The sequence below is a fragment of the Numida meleagris genome, chromosome 1, assembly GCF_002078875.1.
Source record: "Numida meleagris isolate 19003 breed g44 Domestic line chromosome 1, NumMel1.0, whole genome shotgun sequence".
Lineage (NCBI taxonomy): Eukaryota > Metazoa > Chordata > Aves > Galliformes > Numididae > Numida > Numida meleagris.
The window spans coordinates 167,965,217-167,983,208 of NC_034409.1; the positions used below are offsets into that span (position 1 = coordinate 167,965,217).

Consider the following 17,992-nt stretch of genomic DNA (forward strand, 5'->3'; position numbering starts at 1 on the left):
CCTCCCCTCCCCTCTCGCTCGCTCTCGCCTCCTCTCGCCAGGCAGCGCCGGTACCTTCATGAAAGTCTCTACAGCGCCTTTGGCTATGTCCAGATAGGTGGTGCCCAGATGGGTGCGCTGGTTCATGGAGGCGGACGTGTCTATCAGGAAGAGTAAGATGGGCATAGTGCGGAGGGGCCGGCGGCCGGGCGGCTACATGGACAGCGGGCGGGAGGGAGAGGGGAGAGCAGGGAGAGGAGGAGGAGGAGAGGCAGCCGGGGACGGGAGAGGAGCAAGTGGCTGTGAGTGCTGTGCACGGGAAGGGCCTCCCGCTGCCCCTCTGCCGAGGCGGGGGAAGGGGGCAGCGCTGCCTGCCCTGCCCTCCTTTGTGTGAGGGGCCTGCCCAGCCCGGCACGGGCCGGGTGCTGCGGGAGCGGCGGGGAGGGCTGCGCTGCTGCTAACCTTCCCCCCCGCCACCACCGTCCTCCTCCACCGCCGCCCGCCCTCCCCTCCCCCTGTTGATGTTACTCAGAAGTTTCAGGCGGACCAGCCGCAGCCCGACCGCCCCGGCACTTTCTCTCTCTGACTGAGGCGCTTCCTCGCTCGCCGCCCGCTTTTAAGGGCGCCTGGGCAGGTCGGGGCCCGCCCCCGAAGGACACGTCCCCGCACCACGTGACCGCCTCCCGGCCCCGCCATAGGGCTTCTGGCGGTCTCTTCATTAGCATATTCAAATCGCCGAGGGAGGGCGGGGCGGGGGGGGTGGCTGGAGCCGCTGTGGGAGAGGGCGGTGGGGGAGCGCGCGCCCGAGCGGCGCTGCCGTGCATGCGCAGTGGTGGTGGGGTGAGGGAGGTGACTGAAGCGGCGATCGGGGGGCGCCGCTCCTCCGAAAATTGCGACAGGGGGCGGCTCTGTGCCGGGCTCCGGGCGGACAGCGCCCCGCTGCGGGGCTGCGGCCGGGGGCGGGAGCCGGGCTGGGACTGGGACTGGGGCTGGGGCGGGGGGCGGAGGTAGCCAGGGTGGCGGGGTTGGCCTGGGGGACCGCAGCCCAGCGGGGCGGGGACGGCGGCGGTTTGTCCCCGCGGGTGAGTCACGGTGAGGGGGGAGAAGGGGCGGGCGCCGCCACTGCCACTCTCCTTGAGGCTGCGGGAAGGTCCCCGGGCGGAGCGGAGTCCCCACCTGCCCCGGGGTGGGTGCCCAGCCCGGCCCGGCCTCCCGAGGCCGTCCTTCGGCTGCGTTCCATGGCGTTGGTTTGCACTCATCGCCCTCTGAGGCGTGAAGGGCGGTGCTCTCCGTTTTATTTTATTTTTGAGGGGGGTCCTACACAGCGTGCAGAGCCCCGGACCGCCCTGCGGGCTGTGAGGGGACGCCAGGAGCCCGGGCTCGGTGTGCTGCCGGCCTGCCGCGTCCGTGGGGCTCCGCGTCGGGGTCGTGCTGTGGTGATTTCCCAGAGACCTGCTCTGGTCTTTCAGTTGAGGTGAAAAAGAAAAAAGAAAAAAATTGGCTGCCCTTAAGTTGTGACCTTTTCCCTACGCACAGGCAGAGATTAACACTGGCGTCCCTTTGATCCGCGCTCGGGCACTCCGAATTTACTTCCTATAAATCACATCGTTGTGGAGTGTTTCCAGCCAATTAATGACGAAGATTGAGCTCTCCGTCCTTTGGAGGTTTCTGTTTGTTTTTCCCCACAATTGTGTCTGCGCTGTTCCTACTCTCGCAGCCTTAGAGCACTGACTCCAGAGCCATTTCTTAGCATAATCTGTTCAGGAGATTGCTCTGCGTCCTCTCTGGCTGATGTTTTCCCCCGATCCAGCTGATGTGCTCCCACAGCCGCTGCTCTAGAAGGTACGAAGCCACTGTGCTCCTTCTCTCAAGATAAAATTGGCAGTGTCCTGGTTTGAATCATTTCATTCTTCCAGGCAACATTTCTGTCTTGTTAGGCAAGAGCTGTTTTTGGCTTTTTTTTTTTTTTTTTTTTAAGACTAATGAAATATTAGCGTTTAGTTTCTAGGAAGGCTGGAAAGACAGAGATGGAATCACATTTCCATTATGGTTTGTATGCATTCTTATGCCTGTGAATAGATATTTTGGCTTTCCTGTTGGCACCTGTGACCTGTGCCGTCCATCCTGAGGCACTGGGGCAACGTCAGGGATATTTTATCCTGGGTCTCTGCTAGGAACCACTAAGGAATCTCCATGCCAAAGGTCTATGAGATTTGTGAAGGAACTGTAATGCTTGGAGTAGAGGCAAATGAAATTCCGTAACTGTTTCTTTGGAGGTAACAACCTGTATCATGAGTATTTCTCAGCCTGGTAGGAGTGGCCAAGTTTGTCTGTACCCAGTGATTCCCGAGCTGCTTGTTTCTTTCCAGCCATTCATTTTTAGAGCTCCAGCAGCAGTGCTGTGTCTTGTGACCAGCAGCAAGGCTATTCTAGTCTGGGTTCTACTGGTAAACCTGAACCGCTGCTGTTAGGGGAAATGAACCAGCAGATGCTGCTGAGGCACATTGCTGGGTTGCTCTGGAATCAGCTACATGCCAGGCCCCGTTATGCAGTTAAAACATCTGAACTACTGGAAAGATTTGGTTCACAGTCTCTTTGTGTCCACAGCTGTGTTTTGGGATGTCCTTCTTCCCCTCGGCTCTCCACAGGCAGTTGCATGCATCATCCGGCTCTCTGTCAGGTGTGCAGCTCCTGAGGTCAGCAGGATTGCCTGCCGCGAGACTGGCGATCATCTCCCTGAAGGTGGTGGGATTCAAGTTGTTAAGTAAAGGCTGTAATGCTGCTTTAACAAATCATGCCTTGGGATTAGTAGCTTCACTTGGGAGTCATGTTGAGTGAATGAATGATGTTGGCCTCTTAATTGGCTTCCTTTTAAATCTCTTACACAGACACATTCTTCAGACATGCCATCTTCTCTCCTATTTGTATATCAATGATGTTTCACTGACTGTCCTAATAAAAGAGCATCTATTTTATGTGTCAAGCATCCATCTTCTTGGAGAGCACTCTAAAAATGGAAAACTTCTGGGAGGTAGCCTTCTCCAAACTGCAGGGAAAAAAAAAAAAAAGGCATTTTAGAGCACTTGCCATACCAGGAAAACATGAAAGGCAGCCTGGGACATGGAGACTTTGTGTAAGGCCTGGAAGGTCATTTGGAATTTTTATTTTTGTTGCCAGTAAGTGAAGGAGTGTGGAGGGGGAGAGGGGGGTAGGGAGTGAAAGACCTATTAACTCTTAGCAGTAGAGTCAGTCATAAAACAGCAAGAATTCTGAATTGAGTTTGAAAAGTGGAAGCAGTAGGTACACTGTGATTTCCTTACCAGCATGAGAAGAAGGTGGGACTGGAGCATCTGGGCTTACTCTACCCCAGTCTCCTCAGCCCACTGATCATCACTGATAAAAGAATCCCACAGACAAAACTCATGCAGCTCCGATGGGATTTATACAAGCAGAAACACTTCATGAATTCTGTACGATTTTTCTTTTTGCTATTATCTTTGAAGCCATTTGGAACATTGAGTTCTTTCTGTGCATGTTATATTAGATCCATATTTGATCCCCTATAGGGCAGAATGAAGGGTAGTTTTGTGTTGTCTGTGATAGGCATTACTTTTCTGCTGGGAGCTGGCCAATTTGATTAATATTGAGAAAGATTCTTTCAAAGAAAGATAATCAACCCAAGCCTAAGTGTGTATCAGCCTCTTGATGTGAGAGTCATAATGGCTAGTGCTGCCATCAGAGCCACATTTATAAATCTGTACAAGGGGCTTGCTATGAAGGAACAAAACCTAGTGATATTAGTGCTTATACTCATTACTGGTACAGCTGATGCAGCTGAGCAGGAAGAGAGTGTGAAACTCTGTCACTGAAAACGGATGCATCTTTCTTTGATTTCAGCCCTTTTACATGATGGACAAAATTATACCCCGTGTACGGGCTAAATGAGCTTGTTCTAGCTTTTCTCCTAAATCTAGATGAATTAATTCAGCATGGTTCTGTCCAAAGGAATAATATTGCTGTACTGACAATGAAAACGATTCCAGCTCCTTTCATACGCAGTTTTTGTTTGTTATTTTTCATGCGTCCATGAGGGATTATGAGCATTCATCCATGTCTAAGAATACTCAGGTACTGATCTTCAGAGTGGGCACTGTCCATCTGAGGACAAACAAAGCAGTATTAAAAGTGCAGCTTTCACATAAAATTGGAATGCTATCACTGTAAAGCAAAATATAAATATGAGTATGAATATACGCCTGAAAAAACAAATCATTAAAAAAAAAAAGCGTGACACACTGTTACTGTTGTGTGTTTTTTTCTTTTCCTTGAAGATAAGCAACTTCTCCCAGTGGATACTCATGGAATTTTTGCTATATTGTTAGAGTGTTAGGCTTATTTTGTCCTAAAACACAGGCTTGAAGTACAATTGGCAGTTAAACTTTAATATTTTATTTATTTATTTATTTATTTTAAGTTGGCTTTCTCCTCCTGTATTCAGAGTTGTTTCTCAAAGAGACTAAGATCTTCCTCTGCCCAGGTTTCAGTGACTCAGGTAGATTTTTGAGAGCTTCTGTTAAAATCCCATTCCATAGCCTTGTAGATTGTCATCATTATTTTTTTTTAACACTTGAAAGTTTTAACTTTTCCATTGCTTAATTTTATGCTAATGCTCCTCACTAAAACATATATTCCCGTATAGCATTCTGAGTTTCAGATTTTTCAGTACATGCATCATATTCCCTTTAAGTCATCCTTTAGCCAAGTTCTGTTTATTTGCCTTATTTATAAATAAAATGTCATTTTCCATTTGTCTTGAACTTGAATACATGGGAACTTATATTGTTAGATGCAGGGATTGTTTTCCTCTATTTTCTATTCAGCGATTTTTTTACCTTACTATTTTTTCTCCTCTTCCTGAAATTGTTACCAAAGAGAAACCGTAATTCAGGTAGCTTAGGTAAACCTACAGAGCCCTGAGAAGGCTGGGATCAGGTAAGATGTTACCCCTAACATTTCTTCAGAAAAGTGGCATTAAGATAATTTGATCTCAGTTTTTTATCTATATTCTAGGACTTTGACCAAGAATGCCTATTTTTCTAAAATTTGCAGAGGCAGCTGTCTGCCTTTGAGACTGTCTAGCACCTTTTAGAAGCCTGTACTTTGGCTTTCCCAGCACACAGTGAAACTACATCACTTTGCAGAACGATGACCCCTAAAAGAAGTCGCATTCTGGCTCCTCTTGGCCAATTTTCAAACACAGCTTCATTTTCAGTGCCTGTGGATCAGGAAACCCAGAGGATAGCTTTTGAAGCTTCCTAGGGATTTTTGTATTCCCCACCACTACTTCAGTCATCCAAATCCCTTGCTGTTTCCTGGCTCAATAGTTGGAAGCACAGAGAACAGCAGTGTGCTATCCAGGGGTAGAATAGTTAATGTGGACTTTCAAGGAAATCAGAATTATATAGAATAGTTAATGTGGACTTGCAAGGAAATCAGGGTTACGGTAGTTTGAAATTGTTTGTTTTCCAACTGTCCAGACTTAATGTGGGCACCAAGAGATGAAGTTCATGAATATTTGTGAAGTACTTAAGCTTTTCAGAAGTATGTTATGATGGCAGTGCATGGTAAGATTATTTTCTGAGGAAAAACTAATTTCTTTGGGGACCATCTGTGCTGTGACAGTGGAAGTCAATTAATGATGGAGAGGTTTTACGGCACCTGAATAGAAGAGAAAGATAAAATCAAATTAGACTGTTTATTTGATACATGCTTTTCCTTTGGTATTACTGCCCTTAGATTGAAAGGACTTCTAGGCAACGTGTTGTCTTCATATGTATATAACAGTGTTAACAGAGCAGGACTTTCTCTATTTGGCACTTTAGGGAAATATTAAATTTAACATAGAGAAAACCGCTTAAAACAAACATCTCAAGATTAGTTTTAATAAGGCAGTAGAATTCTAGTAGATTTACAGTCTTAACATATCCTTCCTGATGTGCTACAATCCTCCTTTCACTTCAGGTAGGATCCTGGTCAAGAACAAAAACCTGTCTCAGCTCCAAGCTTTTAAATTTATTCTGTCTCTTGGGTAATTCAGCTAGCAGTGTCAAGACCCAAAGAGAACAGAAAACACTGTCTGGCATGTGAAAGCTAAGGTATTTTTACCTTTTTTTTTTTTTTTTACTTTTTTTTTTTACTGTTTTTCTTGAACTTATTCTCTATCTTTGAGATGCTGCTAGCAGCAGTCCACTTGATTCCTGATGATACCACAGTGCCCAGGGAAAAATACAGGTACAGACTTCTCATCTTCCCTCCCCTCCCCAGGCCATGAAAACAGGAAGAGTTTTCTGCATTCTCTAAAACAACAGGTCTGAGGAGACTTTGCTTATTATGCCAGGGGAAAAAAGAAATCCTGTCATCAGTATGGCCAGAAATGATAGTTATATCTGTCAGACAGTTTGCGAGAGACTGCTTGCAGCAATCTCTGTTTTTTAGCTTTTAGTTAGATAATCTTTGCCCACAACATAATTTTTTAACAATTTTCAGATAGCTGTTTCCGTGAGACGCTAGTGCTCTGCCTATACCCACCGACCTGAGCAATCCTACTTGTCACCATTCCAGAGATTTCTTTTGTTTGTTCCCATAAGCATTCTTTCTTGCCTACATTGCAAAGTTTCAGTAGCCCCGGAAATCATATCCTTTCTGAAGGGTTGGACCCTCCTGCACTTTTCATAGCATAGCAACGTAACTCTATTGCCATGGATCCCAGACATGGGCATGCAGAATTTATCCAACTAATCAAGTGGTGTAGGGACACCAATACCAGCTACAGTCAGCTTGGAGCATAGAGTGGTTACAGCTAAAAGATATTCTACAAGCTCTTCACAGGGAGGCAAAACAATGAGGTCTATTTTATTTTTAATGGCCAATGTAAAGGGCACAGTCATAGTAAACTAGAGGGCAGAATTATACCGCTTCCCACTGAAGTACCACACCTGCATGCAGTATTTGAGAGCTAGTTCTTTCTTTAAAGTATTGACACGTGGTACAAGTTTATTATCCAGCCTTTACTCAAAATGTGATTATTATGCATTGCCATCTTTTGCCCCAAAGCAAAATCCACTGTAGAAGAAAGATGCACTTGGTTGCTCTCTACGAAGCAGCTGGTGTGACTGGTGTCAAGTGGAATAAATGCCTGTTGGTCTGTCTATTGCCACCTAGCAATTAATGAAAACCTATCAAATCTCAACAAGTAAATAACTGAAACTCTCTACAAAGGCCATCTATAAAGCAAAGACATAGGCATTCTAGAATAAAACAAACCTGATAAAAAAATTAAAGCATCTTTTCATCCAAGGAAGAAAGGTGTTTGTATTCCCTGACTTTAAGCACCTTTGGTGAGATGTTTGGGACTGTTTGTTGTGCATGTTATTCAAAAGATACAATTAAAATAAAAAGGAGATTTAGTTTGTCTCTGCTTTTAGACGCATGTTGAAGCCTTGATATACAACTTACTTGTTAAAAAGGTCCAAAATCTTGCACAGCAAAGTCAAATGGATTCCACAGTGGGCAAATGTGCTTGGCAGTAACTTGCAAAAAGTGACTTCTTGTAGAAAAATCCCAAATGGGAAGGAAAGGCACTTAAAACATTGCTTTGGAAAGTATAAAAGGATAATTTTTACCAAGATGAAATCACAAAAGCATTTCTCACAAGGAAAATTTTAGAAAAGAGTTAGACCAGCTTGTAATGAACCTTGAATTGTAAGTGTAACCTTTCTTCATAATAACAGTCTTCATCCAACAGTGCTGTTTGGCCAGTAATGGGTTCTTTTGTTGTTGCAGATGGCTTTGAATTTCATGATGTTGCAATCGGAAAGCCTTGAACACTTCAGGATCAGTTCTAATATTTTCCTGTTGGTAAGCCATTTTAAAGTCAATATACAGCTTATGGTTATTTTCCAAACACTGATCCAAAATGAAAACTCCAAGAAATCCCACCCCATAATTCATGCTGACGCTAAGCGTACACTTCTCCAGTTTTGGCAAAGTATGTTGTGTACACTGGTTGTACGTTGAGTGTAATGTTTTCCCTGAGATTCTCCCGCTCCTTCTGTCCCCTGAGGTATTTCTATTTGCTGTTATTTCTGTTTTGCAAGGGCCTTGACACTATTGTATGTGTTCATGTTTGACTGGTTTATGTGAACAGTGAATATTCAGCTGTATCTACACAACTCGCTCATCTACATAACTGATCTACATAACTGTGGTCTTGAAGGAAGATGGAGGTTGATAATGCAAAGGAGACAAATCCTGGCTTTTAGCTGTGACATACACTGCATCTCTTTTCACAGTATTGTGATTTTTTTTTCAATATATTTTATTTTCTTTGATCAATTCTTCATTTTCTTCATATCTTCTATTTCAAGTCCCCTCTATCGCATCTTTTTCCTTCAATAAAGTTACAATATCTTTTTCTAGGATATTTATCTAGGATAAAATATCTAGGATATTTTATCCTAGATACTCAGTATGGCTCTCCACAACAGGCTGAGGGAAAAAAGCCCAAGCTGCTCATTTGCCCTGACAAGTCTTCACGTGTTTTTGATGATTGGCTGTGCTCTGTGCTTGACTTCAGCAGCAGCTAATAAGTAACTCCTGATCCAGCAAAACTTCCAAAGGTTGACAGATATCACTTGAGCTCCCATTTCAGAGGTAAGTGACAGCCCTTTAACCTGATTACAGTAAAGTGCAGCAGTACTGGGCTCACTTGTGGTCCTCTACTGAACAGTTAAGTTACAGGGAAAGGGACAATATATATTCCTTTTGCAAGAGGAGCTAAGATCTGTTGTGCTTTAATTATATATCATTTCAAATGCTCCAGCCTATTTCCACCATAGTGCCATTTTTTTCCCATTGTTACATCTGCTCGTCGTTTCCTAAGTCATTTTTTTATATTGAACCCATGTATCAACATGTTTTACAGTAGTTTTCACTAAGACATTTGCAGGCTTTACTTCTGTCCAGTTAGCTTTATCACAGCATTCCTCTAATTGCTATGGCCCATTTTGCCATAATGTCAGTTACTTTGTGGAGTATGTAACTGTAATTGTGACCGCTGTCTAAAGCTGTTCCTGATTACACTGAGCGATCCAGCAGACCACTGTCACTAGCACTAAACTTTCCTGTAATTCTGACTTTATTGTGAATTCCTCCCCAGCTGGCAGTAAGATGTCTTGTATGGCTTTTTCTACGCTTGCATTCCCTGTTTTCTGGATTGTGAAATTATCCTCTGCATAATTCAAGAACCATATCATGATCTGTATATATCAGAATTTGTTAACGAACAGTCTGACAATTAATGACCTCTGAAAATACAACTCTGTGATTTCTTGCTACTGATGGTCCAAGAACTTTTAGTACTTGTGCTACAAGTCAGCACTAGGGCAGCATGTCACCGCTTATTAAAAACCAAAGTATAAAAAGCATATAAATCTCCCCTTCAGAACTGTCTTGCCTAGTCAGAAGTGGCATTTCTCCCTCATTCTCTTTTGAATCTTTATGTATGTGTATGTTTTCATACAAGTGTGTATACTTGCATTTTTTTCTGAAAAAATAATTTAAAAAAAGGACATGGGTAAAATATACTGAAATGAATCAAAATGTAGGTTTTTTTTCAAAGAAAAAGTACTGCTACAAAAACAAGCCAGAGCTGACAACCCTCAAGCTGGGGGAAGGGTTAAGTAGCTAGAAAAATCCACGATAGGAAAAGCTTTGACCATCACTTTTACATATATTGCAAATGTAGTCTTACGAGAGTGTTTTGAGGCATTAGAGCCAGATCATTAGCCCTGGGTAGTGATGTGTACACACTATGACATCACATGGCAGCTGGACAACTGTTCCCTCTTCCCACCTCACCATTCAGCTCAGGATCTAGCCCTACACAGAAAAGTTGTCCTTGCTTCTGTCCTAGCTTATCTGTTTTTTCTGCCTCTTCAATTGCAGTGGAGAGAATTTGGACTGTTTGCACACAAATGCTTCTTTTCTCTGGTTTTTACAAGCCTTTAGTCTTTTAGTGCAAAATCACACTGATTTCCCTTGGGAAGGTTCTGAATTTTGGCGTCTCACTGGAGGTGGTGCTTGTTGTAATGGTGGTCGCTGCGTACCACCAGACACTGATACATTTCTCTCCTATCTATCTGTTTGTACATGGAAGTATTCATGATAAAATTTGAAGACTCTGGCATCATGAGAAGAACAGTCAGTCTGCTGAGCAGCTGGCTGGGACTCCCACCACACATGCAAAAAAGCTCAATAGAAGATGTCTTGCTGATACCTGTTCTTAACAGTGTAAGGGTCATTGTGGCCAAACTGCTGTGTTAGGAACCAAAACTATGGAAAAAAAGTCATCAGCTACATTAACTCTGATGCAGCAGAATTGCCAGGTCACGGCTTGAACCAGTGGTTGAGCATCAGGTGAGAAGGTGGCTAACCCAGGGAGTGCAGGTACAATCAATGCACCTCTTCTGCCTCATTTATGGGTTAGCAGCTGAGGGAGCAGCATCTCTCCATATAGAGATTGTGCTCTTCTTGAGCTGTCACTGGTTGTTTAAAGGGGTGAGCTAATTTTTCTTTGTTACCTGCTGTAATGCTTGTATCCCATTAGAAGGCACTGTTATCACCTTCTTTTCCCATACAACTGGTAAACTGAAGAGGCTGATGCTCAGGTACTGCTATGCAGAGCCCTCACAACTGAGTTTGTGAGTATGTTGCCTGGCATTTTTGGCATTATGACTTTTAATGCTCTTAAAAGCTGTCTGGACACGGCTTGGAGAAAAACATGGAATATAGACCATTCCCCATAGGCAATTTGATATCATCACACTTTATTGGAGGAAGAAGAAAATTTTGTTCTGTGATGTTAGCGTGCTACACTGTTTGGCCTCAAAACTGAAAGGGCAAGGTCTGAAAAATAAAGAAAAAGGCTCTGTATTATGAACCAATAGAGGTGGACCTGTCCTGGAGCAAAACTTGTTGCTGCATATATGGCCTCAGGCTCTCTGGATTTGGGGAAGTTTTTTCATTTTATGTTTTCAACACGTTTGAGTATATACATAAATACGTACATACCCACGTGGCTTTTCAAATTGAAAAACGCCTTTCCAGCACTCACTCATTACAACTTGAGGATGTTTACATGCTCATTATTACTGTCTGTCCTCTGTCCAAGGTCTTCTCATTCAAGCTCTTCACGAGCACTTTCCTGGCCATTTCTTACAGTGTTTCTTGCTAAGGTTCAGTAAAAAATAACTATTGCCTTGTTCCCTCCTATTACTGGGAAGTTATCTAACACAGCAGATGAGTTCTTTTGACCTCAGAGCACCACTTGGCTTCATATGGAACCTTTTGAGCACCTTTCTCATTGACACTGATACATGATTTAGAGCTTCTGTGTGAAAATTCCCTTGTGCTGATATTAAGCACACAATACAGAGGCTATTCTGGTGCCATTTAGCCTGAGCGTCAGACTTCTAATCTAAACTTCTGGGAACGCAGAACATCTTTTTCAGTCAGTCCCAGATGGGCTTTTTTTTTTTCCCCATTTGGACTTTCCTTATTCACTTTCAAAGGTTCAAGATAGGCATTCAGCAGTTCCTTGGTCTTCCCAGAGGTAATTGTCAGATGGTATTTTTACACAAGGAGGTCATCAAGTTACAGGTGAGAACATAACTGAATAGTTGGTTTTCCCTTTCAAACATGTGTGGCCTCTTGTTTCTAGAGCATTTGCAATTTTAAAAATAAACAGTATTTTTCCTGTTTTCCTGGATCTTCTCATTAGGTGGCTGCCCTGGAATGGACCAATGCTTGCATACCCACTCTTCTCCCAAAAAACGTATCCTCAAAGCAGCTAAACCTGAGTTTGATATGGATATCAGTTCAAAATCAAAGTGTACTTTGTAGATTCTGACTATAGACTTATGGACTTAGTGCAAGATATTCAAGGCAATCAGATATTCGGACTGAAATCTATCTGGAATAAAACTGATGCTGATCAGGAATGGCCGCAAGGCGATCAGGGAACTAAATGCTTCACAACACCATCTGCAATCGTGCCCATCTACATCTAGCATCACTGGAATGTATGTATATGCTTACAGACTGAGAAACTCCTTGTTTCAGTGAGGGCCAGAAATGCTGACTTACTTGCTAAAGTGAAGGTGACTCATAACATTTACACAGAATAAGACATGAAAGAGTTCAATTAAACAATGTGGGATTCATTTTTTAATTCCTCAGACAGCCCTATGGTACTGAGTCACGAGCTCCTGCGTACACTTCAGCTTCCACAGTTTTATAGAATCCTTTTCCACCAAAAGGGAAAGTTCATCTACCCTGGTTCAGAAACCACGAGCTTTTAAATAAGCCTTTTGTTACAGGTTTGAGCTGAAAAAAAAAATGGCTTTAGTGAGGGTCTACCTATTTTTTTAATGTTTTTTAAGACTCTCATGCTGGTTTTGTACACTTAGAAACTTTCCATGTACTTGCAGTAAGGAGTAATCTACAAAATGGTTCAACTTCAAGAAAACTGCTCACCTTCATAAACTTTCTATCAAAACCAAAGTAGTACTCTTGGGATCTTCTTGACTTTTATATGCTCAGATGGTTGAAAGCATTTTGTCATCCTAGGAACATCCAGGACCACATGACTGGTAGTAAAGAAAAATAAAGAAAATAATTAAAAGACACAAGTTGTTGTACGAAAATGTTCTTTGATATTCCCTAGAAATCTTCTTAACTGTATACTTTAGGAAAAAAAGAAAAAAAGAAAAAGGAAATACTTCATATTGTTAGTGCATTATGTAAGAGAAATTTATTTACATTTCAACCAAGTTACATAGGTGACTTTAATCCATTTTCCAAATGGAATAGGTATTTATTGATGCTATTCCATGATTCTTCAACATTACAGAGAAGGAAGATTTAGAAGAACTAATTCTGAAGTTCTGAGGCCTAGAAAAATACAAGAATAACGAGCTTATAAGAATTAGTGAGCAGAGAGTTCCACCAAAAAGACAGTGATTTAAATTACAGAGATTTTTGACACCAAGCTGGAAGCCCAAAATGTGAGTGATACTATAGCTGGATCAGTGAGGACAAAGGAAACAGCAATAAGACTGCATACAATGCTAGAACTGCTTATGGGGCAAAATGCATGAGCCAGGAGTTCTCATTTGCAGCCCACACACTGACACAGCATCACTTTTTTGTTCTCACATGTTCACAGTCAGTTACAAAGCCAACAGCAATTGCATGGCAGCTAAAAATTAGTGTACTTCTTCTCAGTAAGGTGCCATGCATAGTGCCTTGCACATATTTTAAAGCTAATCCTTCTTTTTTTCAGAACTTCTACATACAGCAGATTCGATTTCTGATAGGTCCTCATTTTTTGAATGCCCACATAAAACAAAACTATTAACTGTCATAATAAGCAAGTAGGATTTGTTATCAGAAATGTGATAGGCAGAATTGTTCATTGCATGAATGATAAATACCTGGAGCAAAATAAGAGTGTATTTTTACAACAGTTTGTATATTTAAGCAAGATGGACAAATGTATTTTCCACTGAGCCCTTTGGTGCTCTGTGAAGTTTGCCTTTCTATATAAAGAATGGGTCTGTATCTATTTCCCATGTGCTTCTAAGAACGATGTAGCATCTGAAATTAAATTTTTTAGTAACTATCTCATGAAGGCTATCACTGCTGACAAAACAAGGCAACTGCAAAGGAGAGAATTTTAAGGACAAATTTTGCAGTTGCATAGAGCTACAGGTTTTGAAGAAACAGTAAATCCCGTGTAGTGTAAAGTGACAAAACATATAGTTTACCAACAGAATAGAAAATCACGTGCAAGGGTAAGCCACTGCTGCATTTGATGGCTATTGAGAGGTGCCTCTACTTGTTGCCAAGTGTTTTTACCTTTTGTGTGTACAAGCCCTTTGGTTCTGCATGGGTGATTGAGGAAGAGGCCTCAGAAGCTGAAATCTGGCTCGCTGTCAATGGAGCACTTTTGAATCTAAGCACTGAATCAGGAAATGTGCAGCTTCTCTCCCACATTAGTCCCTCTTGCAGAGTGAGAGCAACTGCAATCAGTTTACTTCATGGCTCAAAGGGGCATGTGTTTTGGCCTAAAATTTAATCAGCATAAAATCTTTTTTTTTTCTTTATGAAAAGCTTGTTCCTGGCATTATAAATATTACTCATGTATAATTGCTCAGCACTCTAGTACAGGACTGTTTTTGTTAGTACCCACAAAAGCCAAGCTGTTTATTAAGTTGTCCCACTCCTACTTGGTGGCCTCAATGCTTGCCAGATTTAGCTGAAAGGTTTGCAAGGTGTCACTGTGTTGTCAGATCATGTCATGATCATCATTTTGCAGAAGAGTTACCATTATGCCAAAAGGGCAGACACTGCTTTTAGGGCTGTGCCTTTCCCTCTGGTTCTAACAGAAGTAATAACCTTGCCAATACAAGCATCTAAAACCAGGGCTGATGGTAGAGCTGGGAAAGGTCCAGGTCCCCATGGGCCACCCGCTCACCTGACACTTACAACTGTCACACAAGAAGCAATTACCTACTTTTTAAAACAAATATAGTTTATAAAACTCAACAAAATCTCACCCTGCTATACCAAAACTAGAAAAGAAAAACAAAACCCAGCAAACAAAACAAAACAAAACAGAAGATGGAGCCAGAGAGCAACTTTTAAAGTAGAGTGCCAGAGAAGAACTGAAATTGAATTAGCTTCAGCTCACAAGCTTCAAACCAGACTGCAGAGGAGGAACTGCAGAAAGTAAGCAAGGCTCTCCTGTGGTATGAGGGCATGAAAAGCAGCTCCACGGTGTGCGAGCACACCAGTTCAAAACAGCACGGTGCCCTTTTCCAGAGCTCCTCTGTTCTCTTCCAGCACGGGAATATGGAGGGCAGTCTTCTTGCTGGCAGGCAGGCAGGCTAGTTCCACTCCATCCAGAGCAAAGGGATGTAAGTCAACGTGTCCCAACAAAAAAAAGGCCAAATCTAAGAGAGAAGCATGCTTCATTTACTGTTGTTGCATGCCAAAACACACAGCAAGAGAAATGACACCAAGAAACAAAGATGCAGAATTAATTTGATAGAAATTTGTTTTTCACCTTTTCAGCCTGCGTTACTGGCAGATCGATTCTTACAGGAAAGTCCAAATACTCCAAGCATACCAGAGCAGTACCTGCAAAAAATACATACCTGACGAGCATCATCTTTAATTCTGTGCTTTTCATGAATGTTGAAGAAGTATATAAGCTTGCTTTTCTTGGCATCTAATTTAGTTGCTAGACATAATCCTAAAAATATTTTTAATTTGTGCATTTTTACTACAAAGCTATGATAGAAAATGAAAAAAATATACCTGCTGAGAAGTATTTGTAAGACTTCTTTTCTTGATTTTTTTTCATTTATGTGGGAAAAAGCTTTTCTAAACTACCCTAATTTTGATTCTGTAGATAGTTATTAAAGTTATGAGTACAGCTATGCTAACTTGAAGTCTTTTTGTTCGTTAGTCTGTATGGCTGTAGGAAAACTGTTTCTAAAATCCAAATCATTTTGGATGGATTATGTGTGACAATCATAGATCTGGGAAAACACTCAGATCTTGGTAATTTCATCAATGCATTTTCCATAATGATGACCATAGCCTGTCAGGTGCAATGCAGTAGTAAGCTACAGGCTCCTGGCTTTCTCTGAGATCTTATTTTTTCTGTGCTTCCCTTCCTTCTCTCCCCAGCTTTCAAGCATCACTTTTTGTTCTCTCAGCCACTGCATGACTGCTTTGCATTCAAGAATATCTCAAGCATATTTCCCTATCTTATCAGGGAGATTAGAGCACTGACCTCAGATTTGAACACCTGATAATGTTATATATTAGACCTCAGGACACCATTAATTTTCTATTATTCAAGTGCCTTTCTGGTCTTGCTGAGGAAGTCACCATTAAAGATAAACTTTAAAATAAGCCCGTAAGATTTTTATCTTCACTGACTATAAGCCCACTGGAGCATCTCTTGTATTGTGGAGTTGTTGTTTTTTTTGTTGTTGTTGTTTTCAATGGGTAAATTATTACCAAAAATCAAACTTTTATATAAAGCATAGATTTCATTTCAGCATATTGTTATTTGGCTTTCATCCAAATGCATGTACTTGGTAGCTGCCCTTCAAACCTGCATTCAACAGGTGCACCCCAACAACTGTGTCATAGCCACTAATGCAAGTTTCTCCGGCACCTTTTTGGAAACAGGAGATTAAAATAAAATGTGCATCTAGGACTGCTTTCAGTGTTTTCCTCCAGAAAAACGGTATCTTAAATCTTGAAGGAGAAGTGTTGTGTCTGAAAATGTTTAAAGATACAGGAGAGGCAAGGTAAATAGGAAAATGTAACACCTTAATAGGCAACTGAAAAAAAAAACAAAACCCAGCTAATTTGGAAGATGCATAGGACTTACTTCTGGTCCTGTGAACCATGTCCCTGCTTATTATGACACTCCTTTCCCCCTCACTCGCTTCCTTAAGAGTCTGTTGGGCAAAAAGCATTGTATGTCTCCCTGGAGCCTGCAGTATGTTGCCTTCAGCATACACTCAGCCCCCGTTTATCTGTGAACAATGCATAGTGCCAAGTCTTGAATACAAACAAACTGCAAAAGGAGCAGCCCTTGCCAGATTTCTTCAGACTTCAGTTTTAAAAGACATTTTTACGATATATGTCCATTCTGAAAACTGTCAGTTATATCGACATCTTCAAAGAATACCTTGCACATCTCACCAAGTAGCAAGGCAAGCATTTCTGGCTGTAGGTCCAGCCTAGAAGTTCAGGGCCATCCGCAGTAGTACGAGGGCTGGTCTGCATCTCCACTTCTGTGGAAGTAGTTCCCCTTCTATGAATTGTGAGAAAGTTATCTGATGCGATCATACATCCTCTGGGAAATAGCTTGAGATTGCAGATTCATTTCCTGCAAGCCATTATCTGTTGCCTATCAGACCTTTCCCCCCACAGTACACTTGTGAACTCCAAATAGTGCAGTCAAACAGTGCTTCAGTGCCTCTCTAGTCCTGCAGATACTGCTTATGCTATTCAGCATAACATATTTAGTTTTCTAGATGTTAGCTGGAGTTTAGTTTTCAGTTCTGTAAATCTTGACACAACAAATATATCCCTATTTGCTGAACTCATAAGCCTCCTCAGTTTTTCTGCTGATGGGCAGGAGCACTGATTTGTTGTATTGGGTTTGTTGGGTTTTTGTTTGTTTGTTTGTTTTTTTGCTTTATTTTTTGTCAGAGATATTCATCTTACTGTGGGTAAATTTAGAATTACACCTGAAAACACAGAACAGCTTAGGTTGGAAGGGACCTTAAAGCCCGCACAGTTTCAATGCCTTGCCATGGGCAGTGCCACCCAGCAGCTCAGGCTGCCCAGGGTCCCATGCAACCTGGCCTTCAGCACCTCCAGAGATGGGGCACCCACAGCTTCTCTGGGTAGCCTGTGCCAAGGCCTCACCGCCCTCTGTGCAAAGGATTTCTGCCTAACGTCTAACCTAAGTCTCCCCTCTTTTAGTTTAAAGCCATTCCTCCTTCTCCTATCACTATCAGACCATGTAAAAAGTCGCTGCCCTTCCTGCTTATAAGCTCCGTTCAAGTGCTGGAAGGAAATGCTGCTTTCCAGCCTGCAGATCACTTCTGTGATGCAAGACTACAGCTCAGACACCTCACATTGTTTTCCAGAGTCCTCCAGACTGATGATCAAAGTTTTCCTTTGGTATACACCTTAAGTGCTTTTCTGCTGGCTTTAGCACAGAGCTTCAGGCCTTCTTGGATCTCATCAAATCCAACAGGAAACACAAGTGAAAAGCAGCAGCGCGCTGAAATGCAGCTGCTGGAGTCCCACTGCGTTCCCCTGCGAACTCCCTGATGGTGAATTTCTGCCTTCATCA

At 42.3% G+C, this 17,992-nt stretch overlaps 1 protein-coding gene and 1 long non-coding RNA gene across 3 annotated transcripts in view; one reads left to right on the top strand and one right to left on the bottom strand.

Annotated features, from left to right (window-relative positions):
* INTS6 (integrator complex subunit 6) overlaps positions 1 to 566 on the bottom strand; it is a 41,744-nt gene extending 41,178 nt beyond the window's left edge. For both annotated transcript variants that reach the window (XM_021376734.1, XM_021376726.1), the window contains exon 1: positions 55 to 566. In XM_021376734.1, coding sequence (XP_021232409.1) covers positions 55 to 165 — 111 coding nt within the window. In that variant the 5' untranslated portion in view covers positions 166 to 566. The remainder of the gene's footprint in view (positions 1 to 54) is intronic.
* On the top strand, positions 1,085 to 12,725 carry LOC110388014. Its single transcript, XR_002432760.1, has 4 exons — positions 1,085 to 1,821; positions 7,822 to 7,896; positions 8,500 to 8,691; positions 11,819 to 12,725. It is a non-coding gene; the product is annotated as an uncharacterized LOC110388014 (long non-coding RNA).